This window comes from Pseudonaja textilis, chromosome 4 (assembly GCF_049901715.1).
Source record: "Pseudonaja textilis isolate UNSWEBS1 chromosome 4, rPseTex1.2, whole genome shotgun sequence".
In the NCBI taxonomy this organism is placed as follows: Eukaryota; Metazoa; Chordata; class Lepidosauria; order Squamata; family Elapidae; genus Pseudonaja; species Pseudonaja textilis.
The window spans coordinates 16,875,210-16,902,836 of record NC_141993.1 but is presented as its reverse complement, the minus strand read 5'-3'; the positions used below and the strand labels follow the sequence as shown (position 1 = coordinate 16,902,836).

General features: G+C 36.4%; 1 protein-coding gene across 1 annotated transcript in view; it reads left to right on the top strand.

Annotated features, from left to right (window-relative positions):
* CDH23 (cadherin related 23) overlaps positions 1–27,627 on the top strand; it is a 537,909-nt gene that overhangs the window by 103,749 nt on the left and 406,533 nt on the right. The window contains exons 4-6 of the mRNA XM_087932328.1: positions 3,879–4,021; positions 7,137–7,184; positions 8,722–8,814. Of these exons, the coding sequence (XP_087788454.1) occupies positions 3,879–4,021; positions 7,137–7,184; positions 8,722–8,814 (284 nt within the window). The remainder of the gene's footprint in view (positions 1–3,878; positions 4,022–7,136; positions 7,185–8,721; positions 8,815–27,627) is intronic.

The window sequence follows — 27,627 nt, the reverse complement described above, 5'->3', positions numbered from 1 at the left end:
AAGATGTTTCACTTCTTATCCAAGAACTGATGAAGCTTCTTGGATGAGAAGCAAAACGTCTTCTTCTTCCTCAAGGAAAAAAACTTAGTCTGGTTGTGTTTTGAAAAAATGCACCTTCGAGTCATATTGATTTTAGATTTCAGATAATTGTCTTTTGGACAGGGAATAGCTGAAGTTTGATATTTCTCACCCTGAAAGACACGCTGGCTCTGAAATATGTAGGCAAAAGGAAAAGGAGAGCTCTTTATACCTCTCTTTAGTGAGGAATAATAACCGCTTATTTTATAAAATGCTGGGACAATGTAGCTTAAAAGGAACTCTTACAGCATGGCCTATCCAAACACAAATCAATCAAGAAAATCTTTAAATCCATTTCAATAGGAGATGATTTGAAAATCTGTTCTTGAGGAACAGTAATGGAAACCATATCCTGCACGGGGAAATAACTATACCTTGCGGGGATGGACTTCAACTATCCTGCATGCACATATGCAGTCTTTTCAAGGGAAATAAACCCCTTATATTCTTCCCTCCCAATGTTTCTATAAAATATTGACTTGGAAACAGAATGCTGTTTCTTAATTTTTAAATCTTTCTCAGCGAAGAGGGGGATTTTTAAAAATATATCTCACTAAGTACTTCCTGTATATGCAAGGGGGGCTCACAGGAGTTTGGGAGAACCCCTCGCTAAGATTTTGCACAGTTTGGAGAACCCCCAAATCCCACTCCTGTCTGACCCCGCCCACCCCTCCCCTCCCCTCCCAGGAATTTCCACACGGCCCCATTTTGGATGCAGGTAAGTGCAGGGCACGCGTGGAGGCTTGGGGTGGGGGGGCGAAAAACAGTCCTCCCAGAAGTTCAGGAAGACTGGAAACAGGCCCGTTTCCAGCTTCCAGAGAGCCTTCAGAGCCCGGGGAGGCCATTTTCACCCTCCCAGAGACTTGAGGAAAACCTCTGGAGCATGGGGAGAGCAAAAATGCCCCTCCCCACCATGATGCAGGAGGTTGAGTTGGCCACACCCACCATGGCCACACCCAGCCAGCAACCTGGCAGAGAACCCATTGCTAAAATTTTTGAAACCCACCCCTGTGTATATGCCATTACTTCATGCAATCCCCTTGAAATAAAATGAAATAATATTGAGAAGAAGGCGGAGCCTCCTCGCTGACGGACCGTAGATCGTGACTCTCTGCGGCTATGGTCCGTGCTCTTTCATTGGAGAGCCCCGATCATTACGATTAGGGGCTGAAGCTGCCTTGGAGGGGTGGTGGAGTAAGGGGAAGCTGCAAGCCAGGTTGAGGGGAGCTGCATCTCCCCCGCTGGGCTTGGTCTTTTTCCCCCCCAAAGACGACTGCAGCGGTGGTTTAAAATGGCCACCCCGAAGAGGAGGACTCAGCTGGATTAAGATTTGTGCAGGAGGGAAGAAAGAGGTGCATAACATCTGAACTGGGATAACTGGGTAATACAACTAAACAAAAGTACCCCGGGATTAAGGTAACATGGAATTTTTAAGAAAATAAAAGTGAGCGGCGAAATTACAAAGAGACAGGGGTAAAAAAAAGAAAATATTTTTGACAGCTAAGTGGGGCTTCGAACCGGGAAAGGAAGAAGCTGGAACTAAAGATTTAACTAAATTGGACTAAAATATTTTGGGAATAAACAGGCATAAAATAAGGCTGGGCTTAAGATTGTCAAATAATAATAATAATAATAATAAAATTTACAAATTGGAGACTGGACTGTGCTGGAATATTGAGGTTTGAAAAACCCTAAATAAAAAACTAAGGTGAAGACTTTGTATAATGGAGAGTGCCACCTTTTGTCAAAAACTTGAGCTCAAACAAAAAAGGAAAGCATCCTGTTTTTGAATGAACTTGTGTGGATATAACATTAAAGAAATATTGAAACAAAGTAAGAATCTTAGAAAGTGAAAGCAGAACCAGAATAAAGAAAAAAGCAAGGAAAGACTGACTGTGGGATTGATTGATGTTTTTGGTACAGACCCTGGGCTGGAATAACTGAGAACTTTAGAAAATTGAAAGAAGAAAGAAGGAAAGTAAAAGTGGTTTTTTTTTTTGTGGACTTTAACGATCAAAAAATATAAGAGTGTGTAATGATGATATCTCTTCGGGAATTAAAAATGGAACTTAAAAATATGAGAGAATTACTACAGGAAAGAGGCGAATCACTTTGCTCTGTGTTAGAAAAAATGGAAATGGCGATTGAAGAACAAGAAGAAAGAGCTTCAGAGGAGGAGGAGTCGATTCAAGGAGAAGACATTTCAAATAGACAATTAACACAAAGAACACTACAAAGAAGTGGGGAAAGAAGGAAGGTTAAGAAGGCAATCAAAAGGGGGAATACCTGTGAAGTCAGGAACGGCAGAAAGACCCAGCAGAAAAGGGAAAAGGAAGATATTAAGAAAGAGAGGGATATAAACTGGAATGAGAAAAGATATGGGGAAAAGAGGGGGAGGAGAAGCAGTAAGAAACAGGTGCATGAAATAAAGAAATATGGAAATAGTAAAATGTTGAAAAGAAATGGTTTTTTCAGAGATAATGGTTGATGAATTAAAAAGGGGATTCTGCAGGGCGACAAGGGGTAATAAGAATATTTCTGCAATTAAAAATATTTAGAAAATAGGGTTATATAGATACTGATAACTCTTATTAAAAATCAAGGGGGAGAAATATGCTGCGGAATCCAAATGAAAAGGTGTAATGATTATTACTGTAACTTCTTAAAAATAATGGTTTATTGGGAATTAAGATGAGGGAATAAAGGTATATTTTAATCATTGAGGTGTCACACTCAAAGCAGTAAAAGGGGGGGAAACCTATACTTGTTTTTTTTTTTACTGTTAGAATTTATAAAAAGAATGTGTAATGGAAAGGGAATATGACAGACTAAAGAACCAAATAAATTAATAAGTTAATATAGACTATTAAAAGCAAGGAGAGACATTGGTAACATTATTATTATTATTATTATTATTATTATTATTATTATTCAAACACATATTGTTTATCTTTATTTTTAAAATAAATATTAAAGGATTATATTTGAAATAATTGAAATGAAACAAAAAGATGTTTCGATTGAGATTAATGAAAGAGGCCAGAATTAATGTGTTTGTTTCTCTCCTTACTGAAAATTTGGAATGGAAAAGGTAATAATAGAATTAAGTATGCATATATGAATGTATAATTGCTATCATATTTGTATGTAAAGGTGATGACTCGGAAATATGTTGTCCACTAAAAAGAGAATTTTGTTTTTAGTGAAAAACTGAATGAAGTTTGTTAAAAAATAAAAAATAAAATGAAATAATATTATGCCATCTATCACTTGTTCTGAGGCCATGTTCCCTGTGAGCCTTTTGGTTGTTTATTTAATATTAACATTCTACTTATGGTGGACACCTGCTGTTAGTAGATTTTCAGGAGAAAGCTGTGGGGACTTCACACAGAACAGATGTTCATGTTAGTCCTAAATTTAGTCTCCTTAAATCTGTATGTACAGGTACGCTGTGCTTCCTTTACCTGTATTGCAGGCAACTGCCTTCCCAAAACCATAATATGCAAATCTTGAAGATACGTAGAAGCTGGATAATGTATATAAACTCAACAGTGTATATGTCATTTTATTCTATATGTCAATTTTGCAGCTGTCAGAGATGAATGTCTGATAAGAATAGGGGTTTGTTTCTGCCAACTAACTTTTTAAAATTCTCAGAGTACTTCAGAAATTTTTTGCTAACTACTACAGTGCGTGTGATTTGTTTTTATCAAGTGCAGAAATGCTGGTGTTTGAACACAATTCTTTTCATGACCCTGCTAACTAATTCATGTTTTTTCTTCCTTTGATACCTTTTATAGGTTCATCAGTAACACAGCTGCTTGCCCGTGACCTAGACAATGACCCCCTTGTATTTGGAGTAGTAGGGGAGGAAGCGAGCAGATTCTTTGCAGTGGAAAGCATGACTGGTGTCATTTGGCTCAGACAACCATTAGACAGAGAGGTAACCCAGAATGATTTGCATTAAACTGTAATATGTATTACAACTTGCGCCCTTCTTCACACTGCATTCAGCACCCAGCTGACCTTAGCTGACTTTGAAAAGTTAAATAAAATTAGTATTTGGATGGAAGACCATTAGGGAAACCCCAGGGTTACAGGCTGGGTTGCAAAGTAGAAAAAATATCTTGCTAGAAGGCAAAAATCAAACCACTTCAAGTTTTCTAAAGAAAATTCCCCTTTTGCGATTATTATTATTATTATTATTATTATTATTATTATTATTATTATTATCATCATCATCATCATCATCATCATTACCATCATTCATTAATCTTTAGTGAGATTGACAGCCTTTGGGGCTGATTGATAGCTCAACAGCTCAAGTCCTAACCAAGGACCTAGGAACTGTTCAGGTAGCATTGGAGGATATAAGCTGTTCCATGTAGTGTGTTTTTTTGTAAAATCATGGTATTCAAGTCTGATAAATTCAGAATTTCCAACTAGCGAGGTAGCCCTTTAGGTATTGCTCCAGGGGGGTCCAATTACAATTGGGATAACACATGATTTCTTTTTCCAAAGTCGCTCAACTTCAATTTGTAAGTCCTGATACTTTGTAATTTTTTCTTGCTGCATGTCTTCAATTGATTTTTTCTTTCTGTGTGTCTTCAATGTAATATTATTTATTATTATTATTATTATTGCATTTATGTTGAATTTTAAAATCATTACAATTTTAAATTTGCTTATAGGCATTATATGTTAATAATGGCAGCAAATATATTTGTAGCCTATAAATAAAGAAAGGAGAAGAGGGGGAAAGGAGAGATCAAATATTTTGAATGAAATACTAAACTATATATTGAAAAAAATCTACAGCTAGTCCTTGATTTATGACAATTGAGGACAAAATGTCAGGTGTAGGTCAATGTGGTTGTAAGTCAAATCCTCATATGACAAGACCTGATTTCCAGTGGATCACAGGGTCATTAAACGAATTCAGCTTCCCCAATGGACATTTTTAACAGAAACTGGCAAAAGAAGATGGTAAATCACAATCACGGGACTGCGGGATGCTGCAACTAGTTGCAAATGCAAGTCTGTTGCCAATATCCGAAATTGTGATCAAATGACCACGGGGATGGTGCCACAATCATAAGTGCCAGAACATATTATGAAGCACTTTTTCCAAGATCATTATAACTTTGAACATTATTAAAGAAACAATCATAACTCAAGGACTACCAGTATCTCTTTTTATTTGTACTGTGTTCTGTTCAGGGAGATCCTTAAACCAGATCAGATTGTTTTTCCAATTGATTCAGATTCTGGGTCCAGATTCTGGATCTAGACTCTGGGCTTTTAAGCCTAGAGAATGGAAGCAAAGAATGGACCATATAGGATAAACATTATTTGGAATTCAATTAAAACCTTTATTGTCAGAATACAACATGTGTACAATGAGATTGGCTCAGCCTCCCTTTGTGCACACTCCCAACACAATACAATTCACAGTGACAGACAGAAAATCCCTAACCCAGTGACCCCTACTAACAAACACACAAACCTATTGCACCATGTGAACTTATTGCATGTCATGCCGGCCCCGCAAGTCAATCATACTATGTTGTTGCAAAGTTATTTTATCTAGGCTGACTCCATTTCTGTTCTAGTCTATCATCTTCATGTTCTACAACATTATTTCCTTAGATATTATTTTGTTCGTTTGCTGTTATAGGAGCTGAAACAAGACCCTTTCAGGTAGAGAAGGAAGGAGAGAATGGAAGAAATCATACGTCTATTTTGAACAAAAGGACAATGACTCCCTAAAGCTTGGCATTTGACTTTCACACACTTCATGCATTGAGTCAGGAGCTAAATCCTTTATGAGCTCTTCTTAGCTTTCATTAGTGTTCATGGGAAGAAAGCTGGTGTTTTAGTAGAATGTTCTTGGATCTTTCTCCAGAATAAACAGTCAAAGGGAAAAGGGAACATAAGCGTCTATACCTAACTCCAGTAATACCATGTGACAACACATGAGTAGTGACATCATAGTGCCCTTCCATACAAGTGGTGGAGAGTTGATTTCATCAGACTATAATTCACAATTCATTACTTCCCTATCTTGCTGCTGTAGATGTCCATGGGACTGAAACTTGAGGCTTCAGTATCTAGCAGTTTACCACCTAACCCAGAGGTCTCCAAGCTATGCTGACTGAGGAATTCTGGGAGTTGAAGTCCACAAGTCTTAAAGTTGCCAAGTTTGGGGACCCCTGATCTAACCCAATAATTCCAGGCTTCAAACATTATTTTCATTTCAGCTATTAGTTGGCAAGTAACCAACTACACATCACACAAAGTTATAATACATTTAATTTGATTTGCCTTAGGGGGATATGTGAACCAGATTACATTGACCTATTGAAAAAAGAAAAGAACCTAGCTGTAGTAAACAGTGGTTTAGTTCAAGGGGGAAAGACATTGTACCTGAATTGAGCTATGATAATAAGCTTCAAGCAGTGGACCCAGAAATGGGGGAAGGAATGGATAGAAGATGTACATCTGGAGATGACTGACTCATTCTTCTTATAACAATGTTATCATTGTGTTTGAATTCAACCATTTGAAAAAGGTCAAACTGCAGACTTGTTAGAGGATTAGACTCCTTTTATCATTTCAGTGTAACATGGCATACATGGGCACTTTGATTTTTACAATTATGTTACCCAATATTCAGATTGTTTTGCATTCTGTAAAAGAGCTCTTTAGATCTAACTACAACATCGTGACATAGAACTTACATTACTTTTTAAAAGCTGAATCTGTTGTTCATACTTATTCTGCTTTTCACACCCTACTGATCTAATTCTTTAATGAAAAAGTAGGTAACTTTAGCACTTCCCTACATTAATTAATTTATACCAACCCCTTTGATGTCTAGGTAAAATTATCCTACTATTGCAATCTTGCAGTGAGGTTTTCAGTTATTGCTGAGATACTGCTTCATCTTCTTCCCGGCCACAAAAGCATGTAATTATATTCGGCTCAAATCCAAAGCCTTCTATCAACAGATTACCACTGTGGCATCTCTAATTATATCATTTTTCTTTTCATTTCAGACGAAGTCAGAATTCACAGTTGAATTTTCTGTCAGTGACAGCCAAGGGGTAAGTGTAACATTTGTTCCATGATTTAAATGGAGACCAGAGTAGAGCTGATATGGAGAGGTCACACTATGGGGAGGAGAGGAAAGCTGTCACAATCCCACCCTCTTTCTGAAGGAATCCTCCCAGGGATACAGCAGTGTGATTGTTGTAAGAGAAACAGGTGGATATCTCAGGCATTCGCTCCTTCTGTACAGCAGCTTATGAAATGGTGTGGAAGTCCCACCATCTGTTTCCCTCTCCAGTCATATTATGAAGTGTAAACTTTAGGGAACAAGGCAGTTTTGGTCTCTGGGTCTGTTTTCTCTCCTATTTGTAAAGTAGAAGCATGGCACACCGTGGGACAACCTGTTGTGTTATATAGAAGCTCATACTGTACTCAAGAAATATTGAGGCTTAGGTCAGTTAAGTGTAAAGCTGGTGTGATTTACAGATATGGACAGCTTCAAAGTCACTTGTGATAAGCCTGGAAATGCTTTGAAAAACATCCCTTATATTAGAATAACTAATATAGAATAACTATATTTATGGAATATAGATCCACCTTAGGAAAATCCACATTTAAATAGCCATTTTTTTGTTAGGGCAACAAAAATGTGATTTTTTTTAAAAAATTAGAAAAATGTTCAATTATGGAGAAAGTTCTGTCTTTAAAGCAGTGGTTTTGGATTCTGTTTTTTTTTTTTCCTGCCTGGTCTTTTGTATAAATAAGTTCATATAGGTTCACAGGTCCCCACAAATACGTAAGAATAACTTCAAAACAATCCATTCTAAAAATGAAACATGTTTTCTTCTTTTTCTAGCCACCCTGAAAATATTCAGCAGATAGTGTGGCAATTATTCTTATATAATAATATATAAAGTAAATGTCAGAATATTGTATTTACTATGTACCAAAAATCAAGTCATGCATAAATGTTGAAAACACAAATATGAAGTTCTCTTGCAACATACATGTTTCACTTGTGAATAAAACACTTATGTACAATCTCTCTGCTATAAAGAAAGGATCTTTAATATCATATGACATCAACTTGGTGGAAGATATCTGATATCACCCTTTAATAATAAATACCACACTAGTTATATGGATTCCATGCTTTATTTCAATTAAGTTAGATTTTAAAAATTGAACTTCTGCTGTGTTTAAAGAGGGTCACCACTGGCAGCAGATTCAACTCATCATATTGAAGGAATAATGAGTGATACATGGGAATGATGCATATTAGTTTTAGCTAGAAAGTAGATTAAGTTGGTTAATATGGAATGACTATCACCATTGCAATCCCAAGCCTTAAATTGTGGATCCAGCATTCACAATTCCAAAATTCTTTGAGTAGTTAATGAAGGCTCTCATTCATAACTGAAAGGGATTCAAAATAAGAATTCCTAGAATCCAGTTCTCCTTTTTACACAGAGATAATTTTCCTACAGTAGTAATGCTTATTAACTTTTTCAATTTTTTTGAATATTGTTACCCCTGCAATTGAAGAAATTGTTGCAATTATAGTAACTTTGCTCCAAATCATTTTGATCGTAGGTGATAAAGGGGTCTGTGAATATTCAAGTTGGAGATGTCAATGACAACACACCAAGATTTCACAATCAACCATACAGTGTCCGCATCCCTGAGGTATGAACTCATTGATTATTTTGCTTAGTAGAATTCCCATCTTTTCTTTTCTTCAAAGAATGATTTATTATAATTGGAACCTTCTTTAACTAACTGAAGAATAATGTTTCTCATATATGATCAGAGAACTATATGTTCTATCCCTATCCATCGTCTTAAGTGGAGCAAGTGATGGAGTCATATTTCTATAAAAATCTTGATCATTTTTATACTAAGTAGTCTTGCCACAAAATATTATAACATGGAACCTTCCTGTATGTTATTTCCATTCTGCCAAAGGGTGTGTGATCTATTTTTTCCCATTCAGTCAAAATTCTGTAACTACCAAACTCTTGTTTGATATATTTTGTGGATCCTATTGTTCATTATGGTTCTTGCTGTAAAAATGTTTTCATTTTCTGAAAAGTCTCAAAGTTTTTTTAAGGTTACTGACAATTTCCTATTGAATGAAACAGTGTGTTGTTGGCTTATACGGGCATTGGCACCTACATTTAAAAAGCAGAAGTAAAAATAGCAATAACAATAACACTTGGACTTATATACCACTTCACAGTGCTTCACAGCCCTCTCTAAGCGGTTTACAGAGTCAGCCTATTGCCCCCAACAATCTGGGTCCTCATTTGGCCCACCTCGGAAGGATGGGAAGGCAACCTTGAGCCAGTGAGAATCGAATTGCTGGCAATTGGTAGAATTAGCCCACAAATACTGCATTCTAACCATTGTGCCACCATGCCTCAATTATAATGGTCTTTACTTTGAAAAAAATATCCTGAAAAAAATCATTTTGGTGAGTGTTATAAAAAATTGTTTGAAATACATAAATCCCTACCCAAGAGCTACATTCCTATGGTTCCTTGTGCTGTGGAAATAATAATCCAAAATTTTCTCAGATTTAGAGTAGAGTCTCAGTTTGAATTCCTAGTTTGGAAGGAATGAGAACCAAGGTGATGTTATTTAATCATAGGGATAGACAATTCATTCAGTGACATTTTCTTCAAACATGTATTTTAAGCCTAGCTACCTTTCAGTTAGAATTCCTAGTTCACAATAGAAAATCTTCTATGCATTTGTTTTGATATGCTTTTATAATCATTTTATCTTGAAACAGGTATTTTATGTTAAAATAGGTCATTTTATATAAGACTTTGTTGATTTTGACCCAAGAATTATATTACACATTTTGCAGAAGGGAATAATACTCCAATGGACGGATGCATTTCATTCCATGTATAATGTAAATCATGTTGGTTCTCTGGAAACTGCCAATTGAAATTTGGAGTATTATTTGTTTCTAATTCATTTTCAATCTAACAGCATTTTGTGGAAACAAGAGATGTTGGTGATAGTTATCCCTGGATCATTTTTGTTGGTCTTTCTCAAGACAAATGAAGTCTACTTCCTCATGGCTACTTTTTTACAACACTGGAAAAAATGTAGAAAGTTGCTATCACAAAAGATATGCACAAGAAAAGTATGGACACAAATGTATGAGTTATCATGAGTTCTTTTTTTAAAAAAATGGAATTATTTAAAAGAAAAATCGAACAAAATTACATTTTTTCAGATTTCTCCTTTGCTACATTTCCATTTTTTAAACTGAAGTCTGTTATTTTTTTTTGTTTTTGATATAAATATTGCATTTATATAAAATTTTGAAATATGAATTTCTTATTACATAGAAAAAGGTCCAGGGGGACCTTTTTAAGGAGAAGAACCTATTTAAATCAATTAAAAAATATAAAACCACCTCAATTATTTGACTGTATAGAGAAGTGAGAAATAAATCAAATCAATAAACCATTCTCTAGGATTATAAAACCCTGTGAATTTAACTAAAATTATTTTTAAATTATTAGTATATGTTAGCGCACCTCAAATCTAAATCACTGTATGTAAATTTTACCAACACTGGAATGTAAAATTGTTGACTAAAAGCCAAATTGGATGTCATTTTGGAGATATCTCTATGACAGTAGTTTTATATGTTGCTAGTATTTTGGGTTTATAAATCCTGTAAAAAAAAACCTGCAGCACCATTACTACGCAAAGATTAAGGTGCATTTAAACTTTCCCCGTTTCCCCATTATTACCATTGGAATTGTCTTTTTCTGCAGACATGATATGTGACCCATAAAAGAAAAATGATGAGGCTCCAACCTTAATTGTTCCACCTTCTCGCTATCCCATTCCTGATAAACAGGAGATCTGACTGTAGTTGTCCCAGAATGTTTGGTATGGCTTTGAGACAACCTGAACAAATCATTTTAATAGCTTTGTTTTCCTGAATTCTAGGTCCATTAATCAGAGAAAAAGATGCTTTCCAGTCTCTCTCCTGCTTCTTGGAATTCAGACTGCTTTGTTCTCTACAGTTTAGTATTCCATTGTTTTATCTCTCTGCCTAATACAGATAATTTTACCATTCAATCAAGCTAGTGAGTGAGCAAGCAGGTGAACTTGTATGTGAGAGTGGGACTGTGAAATTGAGCCACCTGTAGTATTTTTAAAAGTAGCAATTATTACATTATTGATAATTGCTCCATTAATACATTTACTACCTGGCACCCCATTTTGATTAAACTTGACTCTTTGCTCTACTTTTGCGTGCGTGTAAGAATCCTTCATCAGCCTTCTTTGGGTAAAATGTAATCTCTGGTGCTTGACTTTATATCAGAAACAGTAAATCCTCTCTTCTAATTATTGCATTTGCTTTTAAAGCCATATGTTTCCAGGCTCAAAATACAAAATAATGGAGTTGGAAGGGACCTTGTAGTCTTCTCGTTCAATCCCCTGATCAAACAGGAGAATCTATACCATTCCAGAAAAATGGCTGTCCAATAGCTTCTTAAAAAATCTCCAGTGATGGAGCACCCACAACTTCTGAAGGCAAGCTCTTTCACTGGTTAATTGTTCTCACTGTTAGGAAGTTTTTCCTTAATTCCAGGGTGCTTCCCTCCTTGTTCAGTTTCCATCCATTACATCTTGTCCAGCCTTCAGGGGCTTTGGGGAACAGGTTGATTCCCTCTTCTCTGAGAGTCCCTCAAATATTGAAAGACTGCTATCATGTCACCCCTTAGTCCTTCTCCTTGTTAGCCTAGACATACTGAGTTCATGCAACCATTCATTATATATTTTAGCCTCCAGCCCTCTAATCATCTTTGTTGCTCTCCTCTCCACTCTTTCTAGAGTCTCAACATCTTTTTTTGTACCATGATGACCAAAAATGGATGTAACATTCCAAATGTGGTCTTACCAAAGCAGTATGAAGTGGTACGAACACTTCATAGTATCTCTCTGTTGAAGCAGCCTAGGACTATGTTTTTTCCCCTCAGAATTGATGTGGGCTATCCTAATTACCTGATAGGTTGCAATACAAATGCTAATTATACCATACAGACATTTTTTAGAACTTGTGATGGAATTTGGTGTTGTAAGAAGATGAAGCATGGAACTGCAAGAGCTACATACATTTTCATTCTTCACAATGTAATGAGAGCTCACATTGTCTCAGCTTGCATATTAGGTTTTGTCTAGCTGGGACAGTGTGATGATGTCCCAGAATATATAATTACAAAGAACACATTGAAAAGAGAAAAACAGCAATAGCAACTTCATGTCTTCTTTCCATCTTGTTATAGTTAACATCAGGCATAAATTGTGGCTCTCCAGAATCCTCCAGGAGAACCTTCAGAGACTCAACACACCTGCTAATATCTGTCCATTGCAGAACAGAAAAATCTCTCCTTTTTTGTATATGTGATGATTCTTCACAGTAAGAATCACTGCTTCCTTTTAAGGGTGACTCTGGAGAGGGAGCCTAGCTAGTCTCATTGTTATTTGTTTACTTTGAATATACTTTAAATATTAATATTTACGTTGAATATATCCCCACATAAACATCTCAAACAGTGAATAAAATTTAAATACTTCTATTTTGACTAAATTAAAATAAATTAATTGATCTCCTTTTGACCATTAATTGCTTTGGGCACCAGTCTAAAATATCAATAGTCTCCCTAGTAGTAAAAGGAAAACTACATGAAATCTTTGGATGTTTTCTCCCAATGATACTATTTAGGTCAAATAGGTAAGGAATCAGCATATATAACAGCTGAAGTGCTGAAAAAGAATCATTTAGCATTTCAGAAATCAGCCTGAAGGAAGAAAAAGAATATAGTATTTTACATGTTCATTCTAGCATGGTTGAAATAAACAAAGAAAGGGTTTTTTTTCATTGACCTTGTTTCTTTCATAGAGAATGGCAGAAATCCAGGCCTGAACTGAACTGAACCTTAGTTATTCAGTTGCCAACAGGAAATTATTCACCATAATGGGACCCCTAGAGGCCTCTTTATTAAAGAGTTAACCAGAATTTAATAAGCATTGATTAAATGTTAAAATTGCTTTCTGATAAAATAAATAAATTTCCAACTCGCATAAAAAAATAAGCTTTTGTTGATAGCTCCTCACCTTTACCAAAACCCTGCTTGAAGATAATAGGCATAAATACAGGGAAAAGAGTGTTTCTAATAGTAGAAGATACATTTCCCAAGAATATTAATCTTCATCTTGTTGATATTGGGAGTATTTGGAATGTATGAAAGTATTCAAAATTATGAAGCCTTTGTACAGCTGAGGATAACCAAAAGTATTGAAAGATGAATCTACCTCCAATTTCCAAGATTTGGAATGCATTTATATATCAGGAATGCCCATAGAGAGATCAGAAATGCATTGTTTGGGGATATGACTCTGCATATGAGCTTGAATGAACAGGATGCTGAGTTGGCTAAGAACAAGTGATTTGTAGCGAATGTTGACAAACTATTGATGCAGACATTTTTGTTCACAGACAGCAAAGTTATGCATAAATGGCAAAAGTTATATATTCTGGCTTATTAAAAGTGGGCACGTGGAGTACTTTTAAGATAAGGCTATGCAGATAGAAAAATAGTGAGTACTTATAGTCTGTTGTGAAAAAGCAGAACTTGGATATGTTAGAAGAAATGTAAAAGTAATTAGAATGAAATAGAAACTGATTACCAAAGCAGTCGGTGTAGTAAAATAAGAAGGGAGAAAGTTAACACTGAATGGGTACTGGAAAGATTTGAATACAAAAGCGAGTAATTTTTTTCGTATATTATTTACTGCCTTTAATTTTTTTATTTTTTTTGCTCATACTAGCTACTCTTTTTCTGCACTTTGTATAGTTCTCACTTTCTTCATGTATGTGCACACTGGTGCTACCATGGATATTGCTTTTGATCAAGTCCACCAAAACTACTTCTCTTGTCTATGCTAGTCTGTATGATTGTTTTTGAAATATCTGAGTAGAGTTTTTCCTTTTAACAAAATGCAGATTTCCAACCATATGATTCCACAATGACCTGCATAAATAAATTAGGGTGAGTGTGAGTAGAAATCATTTTTGGCGTGATGTGCTTAGTGGAGTCCCTTCCTGAATAAGGCACTTGTTCGCTGCAGTGTCCACATTGTTATCATCTCTTTTGGGGTTCAATTTGTACAATTTACCCAAAGGCAGTAGCAAAATTAGTGGAATTTCTCCATCGTCTTAGGAGGAATGGGTGATTCATCAGATACACAAAGAGGAAGTACACACAGAGTTAGAACAGAACAGAATAGAATAGAATAGAATAGAATAGAATAGAATAGAATAGAATAGAAAAACTGAGTTGGAAGGGACCTTGGAGGTCTTCTAGTCCAACCCCCTGCCTAGGTAGGAAACCCTACACCACTTCAGACAAATGGTTATCCAACATCTTTTAAAAAACTTCCAGTGTTGGAGTATTCCAAGCACAAATGTATATATTCCAATCAATGAAAATCAAGCCCATATTTCAGGCTGGATTTAAATGTACACCATGATTTGGAAAGGACAGGGACTATTCTTCTACAAGAATGGAGTGAAGAAATGCTTCTTCCCCCCAAAATGCTGATTTCCCATCTCCCTTCTGGTTGTGCAGTAGATAATAGGCTGAGGTGGGAAATATACAAAACAGGCAGCTGTATAGCAAGCCCGCCTTGGCACAGACTACTAATTAGCAATATTTGAGGCATTGAAAGCAGCTTTGTTGCTGTTGTTGTTCTTTTGCTTTGACATGAATAATCCTCTCCGTTGCAGCACTTCCAGCTAAAGGGTAGAGCAGTAGGGGAAGGCTATTCAAATTTACTGCAGTTTGGCAGCTGGAACATTGGAAAAAGATGAGTGTAAATAAGTGGAATGTGAAATAAACTTGCCTCCTATAATGCTGATTTAAAATATGCATAACATTGCTTTACCAAGTGGGCTTGTTTAAAGAATGTAAATTATTTAGAATGGAGAGGAGGCTCTTTGAAAAACTGGGAGGCATGATTTTGTGACCAGTACTTAGCCAGCTGCTTGCTGTAGATTTTGCTTTGAAGTGACAGGAGAAAGACTATATGTGGTATTTGCATTTTAAGAAATGCAGTATAAGGCAAATAGAGACAGAGAAGATGGAAGGGTAAAAAGCTGGAAGACAATCCAAGCTGGTCTGCAAGAAAAATCAATCAATACAGATGGAAGCTACCTGACAGTAGATTATGCTGAAGCTCAAATGGTGAGGCTTACAGATAAACTAGATACTCTGTTTTATATTGGCAATGTAGTGTTATAATGTGATAATCTTGATAATCTTATTCTTTTCTACGCCTAACTCTAGATGTAGAAAGTAAAATTAGCCAGATCAGCACCTAAACAATCTAAGGGAACCCAAACCCAGTGGTTATGATCCATATTAAGATTTCTGGAATAAAGATGAAGGATTTGCTGCCTAATGAAATTAAGCAGAGTACAGTGGAGAAAAGAACAATGCGCTAGAGAGATCTTAACAATGAGCTCTGAAGTATTTTGGCCACAAAGGTGCAAAACTCTACCAACTTGGAGGTAGAAGAACAGAAAGAAACCTAAAAAAAAAATAAGAAAAGATGGTAAATTAAATAGAATAAGTATTAAATTCATATTTTCTTTTTCTGGTATGCTTATTTGTTTCTTGGTCATAAGATGAACCTTGCTAGATCAGTTCAATGGCCCAATTAGTTCACCATCATGTTTCTCTCGGTGGTGCTCCTACAGGAAGCCTGAAGTAGCTTTAGGTGTCTTTGATGTTCAGGGGCATATGACATCCAAAACTGGAGTCAAGAATTGGAGCGTTATCTCAGTATTTCACTTTCCCCTAGAAATTTGTGGATTCATTGCAGCCACCAGTTGTAGTTATTTGTATGACCTGTCCATATGAACACAACTGATACCAGAAAAATGACTTGCAGAGATTGTGAGAAGGCTGAGGACACAAAAGATTGTCTCAGAAATGGCAATTCAGTTCAGACAGTGAGAGATTTGGGGAAATGCTCCTCAAGAAGACTCTGCTTTAATTAACTCACTATAGCTAAGGCTACAGTCTCCTAGATTCTGTATTTACCCCAGATTAACATTAAAGAGAAGTCAATGAAATTTATGACATCCTTGCTTCCTTCCCAGCTATGCGTACCATGGTTTTCCCATGGTGTATTTCTTACTAGAGTGAGCCACATGAAAAAAGCTGTCCACAGCCATGCTGAGGGTACTGCTAAAAACAAAACTCTCTCAAATTCTTCAGTATTGCTGCCGGTATCACTTAGAAAATATAAATAGGACAGTTTATAGTAAATTAGTCAACAAAAAACTAATATAAAACTATGTTCATGTACTTAAGAATTAGTACCTCTGTCTAAATTTGGACTTCAAACATTAGGCAACTTTTTAATTAGCAGGACTTTTAAATCACCTTTATTTAGTGGAAGGATCTTTACTTCTGTAAACTAATACAAGAAGACAATGCTAACCATAAAATTGAGTTCTATGTATTTAAAAGCAACCGTATTGAAGTTGTCTGTATCATTAAATGTTTTTTAAGCTAAATTGATTGATTCATTAGTTAACCAACAATTGTCAAGATTTGGTTGACTTGTGTAAAGGAGGTAATTCAGGCTTAGTGGAGGAACTATATATGCAGTGATGCTTACCTGCATTAAATCATTCAGATCATGTTGTGATATGAATCCTTGCTTGGCATCAGGAACCTTGATGTAAGAGTCAGAAAGAATAACCTTAAGAAACAGGAGGAAGATCCACAACCAAGACAATATTCAGATAAGAGAAATCTGACCCAAGGCAGAAATGTAATCTCAGACATGACATGCATTAGTACTTATGAATACAAAGGGAAGAAGTGCAGAAGCACATTCAGACTTGCAAGATTTCGTTACTAAAACTTATATCAAGTATTGCATTAGCTTGTGTGTCTTTTTTTCAAGTTTGGTTTGCCTTGTAGGATTAATATTTGTTCAATAACTGGGTATAAATCATTTCTTTTATTTTGTGCTTCACATCAAACGTAGAACATGATAGCCTTCCACTTAATTGCAATCTGAGCTAGCAGGGAAGAAGTGCATGTATCTGTCCTTGCAGGAAAAAGGCATTTCCTGTGCTTTGCATAATCATGTTCTACAAATAATTATGCAATTTTTTTTCCCTGCACAACTCGTCAAACTCTTAACAAGGCAGTACTGATGCTTTCAACTCTGTAAAGAAAGAGGAAATCCTACTGGAATTGGCAACTTAATACTCCAAGCTGGCCTCGACAGACCTCATTAAGTTCCCGTGTATTCATTTCAGGCTAATGGCTGTCATGCTGGCTGCTGTTTGATTTTGTATAATAGACTTTTATGGCTTTCCAATTTGCTACAACGTGTTTGCCTATGTCTGTGCAGCTCAGGGCTGCTCCAGTGTGTTAGTCAGGCACCTGTGCACTTGCCATCCTGACCTTCAGGGTTTATCCTTCTCTACTTGATTGTTTTACATCCTGGTCTTCTCTGCAGAATCTACTTCCTCAACAGCTTTCTGTTTTCCTACTCTCTACCTGTGAAGTTCATATAGGAAGGGACCCAATGAAGTGAACATTTGAAAGGAGAATTTAGAAATATATTCCTTTTTTTAAAAAAAAAAAGACACCATTGTTTATAGGATCAGGGTTGCATTACTAGATCTTTCTTTAAAAATATTAATTTAATAAGCTTACAAAAGCCAACACAATTACTACTTTTGTGTAATGTTCTAGCTATGCACCTTTCATAAACATGGAAGAATGTTTAGACCAGGGGTGTCCAACCTTGGCAACTTTAAGACTTGTGGACTTCAACTCCCAGAATTCCTCAGCCAGCTGGCTGAGGAATTCTGGGAGTTGAAGTCCACAAGTCTTAAAGTTGCCAAGGTTGGACGCCCTGGTTTAGACCATTCTACTACTCGACTAAACACTACTTTTACAATGAAAAATTAAAACAAATGCAAAGTCCAAATGGACTCTTGGATGTATTTAAAGGGAAAGGTTTTGCTTATGGGAAGTCTGAACTGAATATTTAAACATAATTAGTTGTATGGATCTTTATGTGCTTCATATGTGCAGTCAAGGTTTGTTTTTTAAAACCAGTGTTGCGATATGACACATCAGTAGGAAGTCACGTACACAGACAACCCAATACACATACAATACATATATAGGGTGACACTATAGGAACAGCTACGTGTAAAACCTGAGTCACTAAGGATTAACCATATATGGCAATGTTTCCTGTTCCTGTACAAAATCCTGAGTCAGCTATAGCATAAGGATTAACCATATATGGCAGTGTTTCCTGTTCCTGTCTAACCTCATGTAACCTAAACCCACCCCCCTGCTTGCTGCACAATAAAAGAGAGGGGCAAAGTTTGCTCTGGGCTCTTTTCCTCTCACCAAAAGAAACCTTTGTGTCTGTCATCTTTGCCATCAAGAGGAGCCCACCCAGACAGTCTGTCTGGGTGCAGGTCGTCAGCTGATTCATCCCGGCACTGGGACCTGCAACTCATCAAACCAGCAAGGTAGCTACATTATATAAAAGTCCAAATTCCAAAGATCATTCACGCTTCAACACTCTCCCCATAAGAGTTTTGAAGAACTGATTAAAAAAAAGAAAACTTCCCTATGAGCTAAGACTGTGCCCCTGCGGACATGGGGCTATTGAAATTACATTTCACATTCCGCTATAATGTACCCTCAGGACCATGGGTGTCAGCCTTGGCAGCTTTAAGATCTGCAAAGTTCAACTCACACAATTCTCCAGCTAGCCATAAATTGATGTCCACATATCTTAAAGTTGCCAAGGCTGCGATATACTGCTCTAGAGAAATCTTAGGACCCACCTTATAACACCTTACCCAGTAAAGCACCCAGGAAATTCTGATCTTTGTGTGTGTGTGTGTGTGTGTGTGTGTGTGTGTGTGTGTACAGTTATTATTATCCGATCAGTACATTTTACTTTCCCTGAATTTTAGCTAAGTTTGGTTATTCTGCCTGTAAAATAGCAAACACTCTGACTGCATCAGTGACAAATCTGCTTCTAGGTGTAAACTTCTTATACTGTTTTGTGTGTTATTCTTATTTTTAACATGTTTTATTTTGAACCCTGGCCTGGGACTAAAATAAACTTTTTTTATCTGCTTCAATATGTCCTCTCACCAGTTGCACTGTTTCTGTTTCTGTCTGTTGTTTAACTGCAAGGGCAAACATCTATTACAGATAGGGTGCTATTGAGGAATCTCAATAGTATGTTATAACACAGAGGTCTCCAAACTTGGCAACTTTAAGACTTGTGGACTTCAACTCCCAGAGTAGAAGACCACAAGTCTTAAAGTTGCAAAGTTTGAGGACCCTTGTCATAACATGTTAGCTTTGGACTAGATCTTGTCTCTCCTCCTCTCGAAAGAGTAGAGAACCTATGATGAACAGCCAGAAAATATGCATTTCAGTGACGGACTGCTCAAACCAAAAGGACTGAATAGGATTTTATCTTCTTCAGAGTAATGGGCAGTAGCCCTCGAACTTTAAAAAGGAAAGACAATCAGTTCTCATAATATCAGTTCCACAAAATGAACACTGTCATGTAATAAGCCTTAAAATGGAGGGAACCAAGTAAAATATGCAATTGTGCAAATATAATGTTAAAAAGCAAGGACTGTTTAATTTATTTTTCATCTGGCAAAAAAGCGCAAGTAAACGACAAGCAAAGAAAATAGTTTTCAGCCCTTCTCGGTCCTGTGTTTCATCTTCCTACTACCCACCATGGCATCTTTAAACTTTACAACCTAATGCCTGACAGGTTTGCATTTTCAGTATTTTAATCTAAACTACCCTGAAAATTCATAATGAGTTGCTGGATATAAGTGAGTGTGCATTGTTAAGTGCAGTTGATTTGCAGAATGTGTGTTGCAGTTAATTTACAATGTGTGTGTGTGTGTAATTAATTTACAATTAATTTACAGTGTGTGCATGCAATTAATTTACTGTTTTTATGTGTCTGCGCGCAGACAAACACAACTTAATGGCTAGTATAATGTTTCATTCCATCACCTTCCATTTGCACATATGTTGCCTTGTGTTTATCTGTGGTCAGATGTGTTGGTCTTAAACCATACAATATGAAAAATTCTTTTTTAAAAAAACGAAGAGAAGTTGCATCACTTAATGGGAAGCACTTTCATTTCTAATCTTCATTTATATTTATCTCCACAGCAAGATTGAGCCAACTGAGACTTTCTACTTGTTATCTGTTTCTCTCTCTTTTTTGTTGCTGATTTTCATCTCAGTTCTCATGGGTTTTTAAATGATCTGTCAGATTCTCTGTGACGAGGACTGCCCTCCGTAGGGACAGCCAGTGTTGTGTCCTTGTGCTGTTTGGCTTTTTAATTTTGTCACACATAGGAGATGGAGTTTAAGACATTGACAGAAGGCAACAATATTCAGGAGGCACACAAGTAGTCCTCCGATTTCAATCACTATTGGGCCCGGTCATTCAGTGAGATGCCACGTGACTACTTCACCAAACAACCACAGTCCCAGCTTTCCCAGTTGTGGTCATTAAGTGACCGGACAGATAGTTTAGCAAAGTGCTGTGAAAAGAATCCAGGCCACCCGAGTATGGTGGGTAAGGAGAGGCCGAGGCCTTGCCCCAAAGCATGGCAAATATGTCTGTTTACTGTGATTCCCTGTTTAAAACAGCAGCCCCTTTGGGCACCAGGGCATGGTTTTGCATGCTGCCTGCATCCCACAGATGTGGCTTCACTTGTTTGTGTGTGGCCCGGTTGCTGGCATGCTGTGGCACGGTGCCAATCCACGGATTGGGGTTTGGGGACCCCTGGTTTAAACCAAAGTGTGTTTTAATACATGCTGTATGTTGCTGTATGAAACCAAATATACATCTTCAATCATCTGCTTTCCGCTCCCTTGTTTTTTTTTAAAAAAAGTTTTTATTGTTTTTTGACATACAAACAAACAGACAAAACATAAAAACATCAGCTCCCCCATATTTATATACAAACAGTGAGTCGGTTGGTTCATCAGTTTTGTGCATTCATCTCATAGTCACAATTACAATTACCTTATATAATAACTCTTATTGTCAATACAAACTTATAAATCATAGTATCACTATTAAAAAAAGAAGTTTGACTAAACTTTTATTCGATCATGCCTTTGTGAGATAACTATATTTTAAGTAATTTATTCTAAAACAAATCATATAATCGTGCCAATTCTATCCTAAATAAGAGAAAAAAAAGAAACAGAAAACTATTATATAAATATAATATCAAGTACCAAAAAAGAGAAAAGAAAAATGAAATCAATATTATTCCTTATTGTCTAACATTTCTATTTTTGTATTTCATCATTCAACCATTGATAGAAAAGATCCCAAACTATATAAAATTGTTTATCTTCTTGCTCTCTGATTTCAAAAGTCAATCTACTCATCTCAGCACATTCCAATATTTTCTTTATGACTTCTTCCTGCAATGGAATTTTCTCATTTTTCCAATTTTTTGCAAATACAATCCTAGCCGCAGTCAATACATTTACAATCAAATATTTCAGCTCTTTACTATAAACGTCTGGTAAGATTCCCAATAAAAAAAGCTCCGGTTTCAAGTCTATGTGCTTCTTTGTCATTTTTTCCAACCACATGTGGATTTTAGTCCAATATTTTCTAGCATCCTCACAAGTCCACCACATATGGTAGTATGAACCAGGTTTCTGATGACATTTCCAGCATTTTTCGGATTTGTTCTTGAACATTCTTGCTATCCTTGTCGGGGGAAAATGCCACCTGTAAAACATCTTATACAAATTTTCTTTAAAGGCTGTCGACATTGTCATTTTATAATTTTGCAACCATAATTTCTGCCATTTCTCTAAGTCAATCCCATATCCAAAATTCCTCCCCCAAGCAATCATAGTTTCTTTAACTTATTCTTCCTCCAGCTTAATTTCCAATAAGTAACCATATAATTTTTTAATCACCTTTTCATCAGTACCCATCAAAATCTTATCTAAATCAGTTTGTTTATCATAAAATCCCTCTGCTTTGGAATCCTCATAATATTTTGAATGTATTTGCAGATATGAAAACCAATTCATCTGTATACCTTGTTCCTCTAATTTTTGCATTGATTTAAGTTCACCTTTTTCATCTAGTAATTCCCCATAGCTAACTGTTTGTTCCTTTTTATAGATTATAGGGTAAGAAAACGCTTCTATCGTCGATAACCAAACTGGAATTTTCAAATAACATTGTTTTTTTGTCTTCTCCCAATTTAACCACAGAGACTCCCGTATATAATGTCTTCTAAAATACCCCTGTGTTTTGGTTCCCTTATACCATAAAAAAGCATGCCAACCCAACAACAAATCATGACCTTCTAATGTCAACAATCTAGTTTTCCTTAATGTTATCCATTCTTTAACCCACATCAAATTTGCAGCTTGGTAGTACAACTCCCAATTAGGCTTTCCGCTCCCTTGTTGATGATGTCACTCACCTGTTGAAGTCGAGAGGCGTCTTTTGACTCCTGTCTTTGTTTTACTATTAGCTTGGTGCTATTGTTTTTCTCCTGCGGTGACCTTTTACTTTCGCCTACAGTTTTGCAGCACCCTGTTCTGATTAAATAAGTATTCGGGCTGTAAATTCCACTCTCAAATGTGGGAAAGCTTGAAGAAAGAAAAAGTATTTAATTGCAATGTTCTTCAGTCGTGATTCCAAAGTTTAATGACCCCACCCCCCAAAAAAGGCACTTCAAAAGGGACCAAACTTTCAGAAACACTGTCACACTTACACAGTAAGAACAGAAATCTCAATTAGCTGCTTACATCTGTAGACATATTATTTCATGGATTTTTCAGCAATATATTCCTCATTCTTTGCTCTTTCATTAAAACACACCTTAGATATTTTTACATTTTTGTTAATAAATATGAAATAGGGTGGCGTATAGTATACACATGATTATGTCTTTGTTTCAAGAATATCACTGCATTTGCCACCATTGCACAATGGCAGACTCTTCCTTGCCTCCCACCAGCCCCCAAAATACCTGTAGTTTGACAGGATATATTTATTTAGACCAGGATTCTGTTTTCTGTAGCATTGTGCTGCCTCTATAACCACCTCTTATTGATCTTTTGTATACAGACTAATAAATCATCAGAGTCTTCTTGCTTGTGCATTTAGCAAAAGAATTTCTAATGAATCTTGATTTTTCTGGTCGCTCTGAAAGCTTGGTGCTTCTTGATCCAGTCTTCTAAAAAAAGATATATTTAGGCTGAAGTAGTTTGAAGTATTTATTTTTATTTTATTTGGTTTGTCAATTGCTTAATAGGTATAAGTAAAAACATAGTTATAAATACATGGATATATATAAGAAAAATAAAAGAAACAATAGGACATTGACGGTAGGCACGTTGGTGCGCTTATGCATGCCCCCTACAGACGTCTTAGGAAAGGGGTGAGGTCAATAGTAGAAAGTTGAAAGTCTAAGGTTAAAGTTTTGGGGGTTTGGGGAGGAAACCACAGAGTCAGATTCCAGACATTGACCACTCTGTTGCTGAAGTCGTATTTCCTGCAATCAAGTTTGGTACGATTAACCTTGAGTTTGTATCTGTTTGCCCTTGTATTGTTATGGTTGAAGCTGAAGTACTCATTGATAAGTAGGACATTGCAATGTATGATTTTATATACTATACTTAGATCGGACTGAAGGTAGTTCTAGGTTTTCTAGGTCTAGAATTTCAAGTCTGGTGGCATAAGGTATTCTGCAACAAGTAGAGGGGTGAAGAACTCTTCTTGTGAATATTTCTGGACTTTCTCAACTGTGTTAATATCAGATACGTAATAAGGGTTCCAGACTGATGAGCTGTATTTGAGTATTGGTCTAGCAAAGTACTGGAATACTGCATTCAGTTTTGGTCATCACAATGTAAAAAAGATGTTGAGACTCTAGAAAGAATGCAGAGAAGAACAACAAAGATTATTAGGGGACTGGAGGCTAAAACATATGAAGAACGGTTGCAGGAACTGGGTATATCTAGTCTGATGAAAAGAAGGACTAGGAATGACATGATAGCAGTGTTCCAATCTCATGAGGGCTGCCCCAAAGAAGAGGGAGTCAAGCTATTCTCCAAAGCATCTGAGGGCAGGACAAGAAGCAATGGATGGAAACTAATCGAGGAGAGAAGCAACTTAGAATTAAGGAGAAATTTCTTGACAGTTAGAACAATTAGTCAGTGGAACAACTTGCCTCCAGAAGTTGTGAATGCTCCAACACTGGAGCAGGTCTTAAGAAGAGATCGGATAACCATTTGTCTGAAATGGTATAGGGTTTCCTGCCTAGGCAAGGGGTTGGACTAGAAGACCTCCAAGGTCCCTTCCAACTCTGTTATTCTATGTTCTATGCTCTATTTCCTTTTGTTATGGAACCTGTTCCAAAATGGCTTCCCAGTTATTAAAGATTAATATATAAAATCTGTACTTTAATTCTTAGGCAGTGTTACCAGACAGACCCATTGCTCTTAAATTGTATCTTTTCTCTGACATGAATCTGCTCCATGTAACTCTCGGATTCTCCACAACTTCATTAGATAACACACTGATTATTGTTTATTATGAGTGCCTCAGATCATGTCTGTAGGTTCTCTTGCAATCCTGTGAGTTTAAAACACAGGACTTGTCTATAAGAGAATCTTCAAGAGGATTTTGTGAACAGTAAGGATGATGTTGCTTTCTGGATTTGCAAAATACTCTTTCTTTCTATGGTTTTTCCTAACTCCGGAAATCTGCTTTTTTTATAAAGGACTTTTAATGGAGCTTGGGATGGGCCTAGGTTGTGGCATTAATGAACAACGGGGTCTGGAAAAAAAACCTGGGCAAATCTCTTTAACAATTCTATGATGTCAAGATATTTAATTAAGTGTGCAAGAAAACACATCCTTGAAGGTAATGTACAGTTAGAATTTAAGAATAGCCTTTTTAAATCACACCAAGGTCCAGAATTTTGCTTCTCACAGTGGCCAGCTTTTGGATATTTAAGAGAGAAAGACAGAGTTTCTCCTCACATTTTCTCCCCTTGAAATTGGAAGTGAAATTAGTCTTCAGGAAGTATAGTTCTTAGCAGTGGTGGGATTCAAAATTTTTTACTACCGGTTCTGTGGGCGTGGCTTGGTGGCCATGGCTTGGTGGGTGTGGCAGGGGAAGGATACTGTAAAATCGCCATTCCCTCCCCACTCCTGGGGGAAGGTTACTGTAGTGATGTGCTAAGTGTAGAGCTGGGGCAGGTGAATGGAATGAGCATTTATGGGCCAGATGCCATTCCCGACACCTACAATGAGCAGAGGGGAAAAAGAGGTAAAAGTTCAACTGGGCAGCTGACAATCTTTTTTTTTAAAAAAGTCCTTATTTGTTATATGTAATGATTCATTATTCTGAACTTAAGAGTGTGGTGGCTCACATGGTTAGGACGTTGGATTGGAGGTTAGCAAGCCTGCGTTTGAGTGCTGCTGCATGGTGGGGTGAGCTCCCATTATTTGCTCCAGCTCCTGAGCAATGGTGATGTCACCGGCTAATCCTTTCAACCAGAAGCACCTTAAAAGGTGCCTCCAATATGAACAGGACAGGATCTTGAACTCGCAATACTATAGTTTATTCTTTCTAGTTATTTATGTTTTAATACAAAATGATAAAATATTACAAATTTGTGATAACCGTCTTCTTTTATAATTGACTTGCTCTAAACATGTGTCATTTTTCCATTTATTTTCATTATCCTAATTTATTTCATTCCCCCATATCCTCAACACGTTTTAACTTTCTTGGAAAAATTAGCAGATGACATTTCTTTTTACCAGGGAATCGATTGACAGGGAAAGAGCATGGAGACTTACACTGTAATTAAAATTATTGTTTTATTTTAATGACAATAATGTTCATAATTATATCCACTTCCCTGGTGGCTTAGCCTCGGGAATCTTCTGAGGGCAATATAATTCAACTGGAATGGCCATGGGGTCCTGAAGTAATAAATAAGAAGCGATCGGAATGCATGTTACATCTCAGTCCAGCTAAATTAGTGGTTCAGTTGCAGATTTCTGGCCTCGCCTTCCTTTTCTCTTCTGTTGGCCCCACTTTTAAATAAAGATCATTTAAATCAAAAGCACTGGGAATGACTGTGGTGAGAAAATTCTTCCAGTATGGTTCTTTGTGTCAGTCTGAACACTGTCTGCTCTCTTTTCTTTTTGTATCCTTCCAGGGGCACTTAAATGCAGCACTTAAATATCTGGAGCTTCACCAACTATTTATGGTGATTAATTTGTTCTTATAACCTTTTTTCTTAATAAGCCACCTCATTTAATATGCTGTGGCTAACTGTAATATGCAGCAAGTGTATATTCCACGGAGAGCTGCTGCCATTTGCAATTCTCAGATAACATGCATTCACATTTATATAATTCATATATTTGTAAATGCCTTTTATTTATACTTAAACTTCAAAATAAATAAACTGAACTAAAATAAAATAAGAGAAGTAGCCCCAAAACACCCATCAAGAGGACCATAATTTCATCATCTGCAGCTGTTGTTCAAAACGTACTCTAAATTAATCCCAAATTCTCTGCATATTCACATTTTTTCTTTCTTTTGCAAAGATGATTAGGCTGTCTGATAGCACATTTTTTATTGGGTAAACCTAGTGACATCCCTGAATTAATCCTTCCTGCCTGAAAATATGTTTTACTGACAATATTTATGTGGATAAAACTTCATCATATAGTCATTGTAAAGATTTGGTGCCAGAAGTAAATTCAATGCTGTCATTAATTTTATATACATGTTACCCAGGAACTTCAGTTTGATGGTAATTTTTTTTGTTCTCAGATTCAGTGCTTTGGCAATAAAAAGTCTATCCATTGTCCCATTGTAGTTAAAATCTAATAATAACAGCAGCAACAACAACAACAACAATAATAATAATAATAATTAAAAAAACAATTTTTAGTCCTTCAAGCTTAGCCTCCTTAAATAGATATCACACTTCATTCTCTTACACCCAATAAATCTTTCAGAGTGTTTATTTGTGCACCGTGAAAAATCTTAACAATACAACATTGTAACCTTTATGTCTGTTAGCTCAACAAATCTTGTTTGTCACAGCAAGTTTTGTTCGGTTTTGTTTAAGTCTCAGCTTCTTACCGCCTGGAGAATCAAGCCCAGGAACAGTTCCAGTTTAGACTTTCTAAATCTTTATCCATAACTTCCTGTTATCCAAACTACCTCCCATAATTCCAAGTCATCACAGTTGAGCTTAATGACTGAGGGAAGGAACTCATTTTGTACAGAAGACATCAGAACTGGGAAAAGTTGCTTTATAGGTGAGACCTG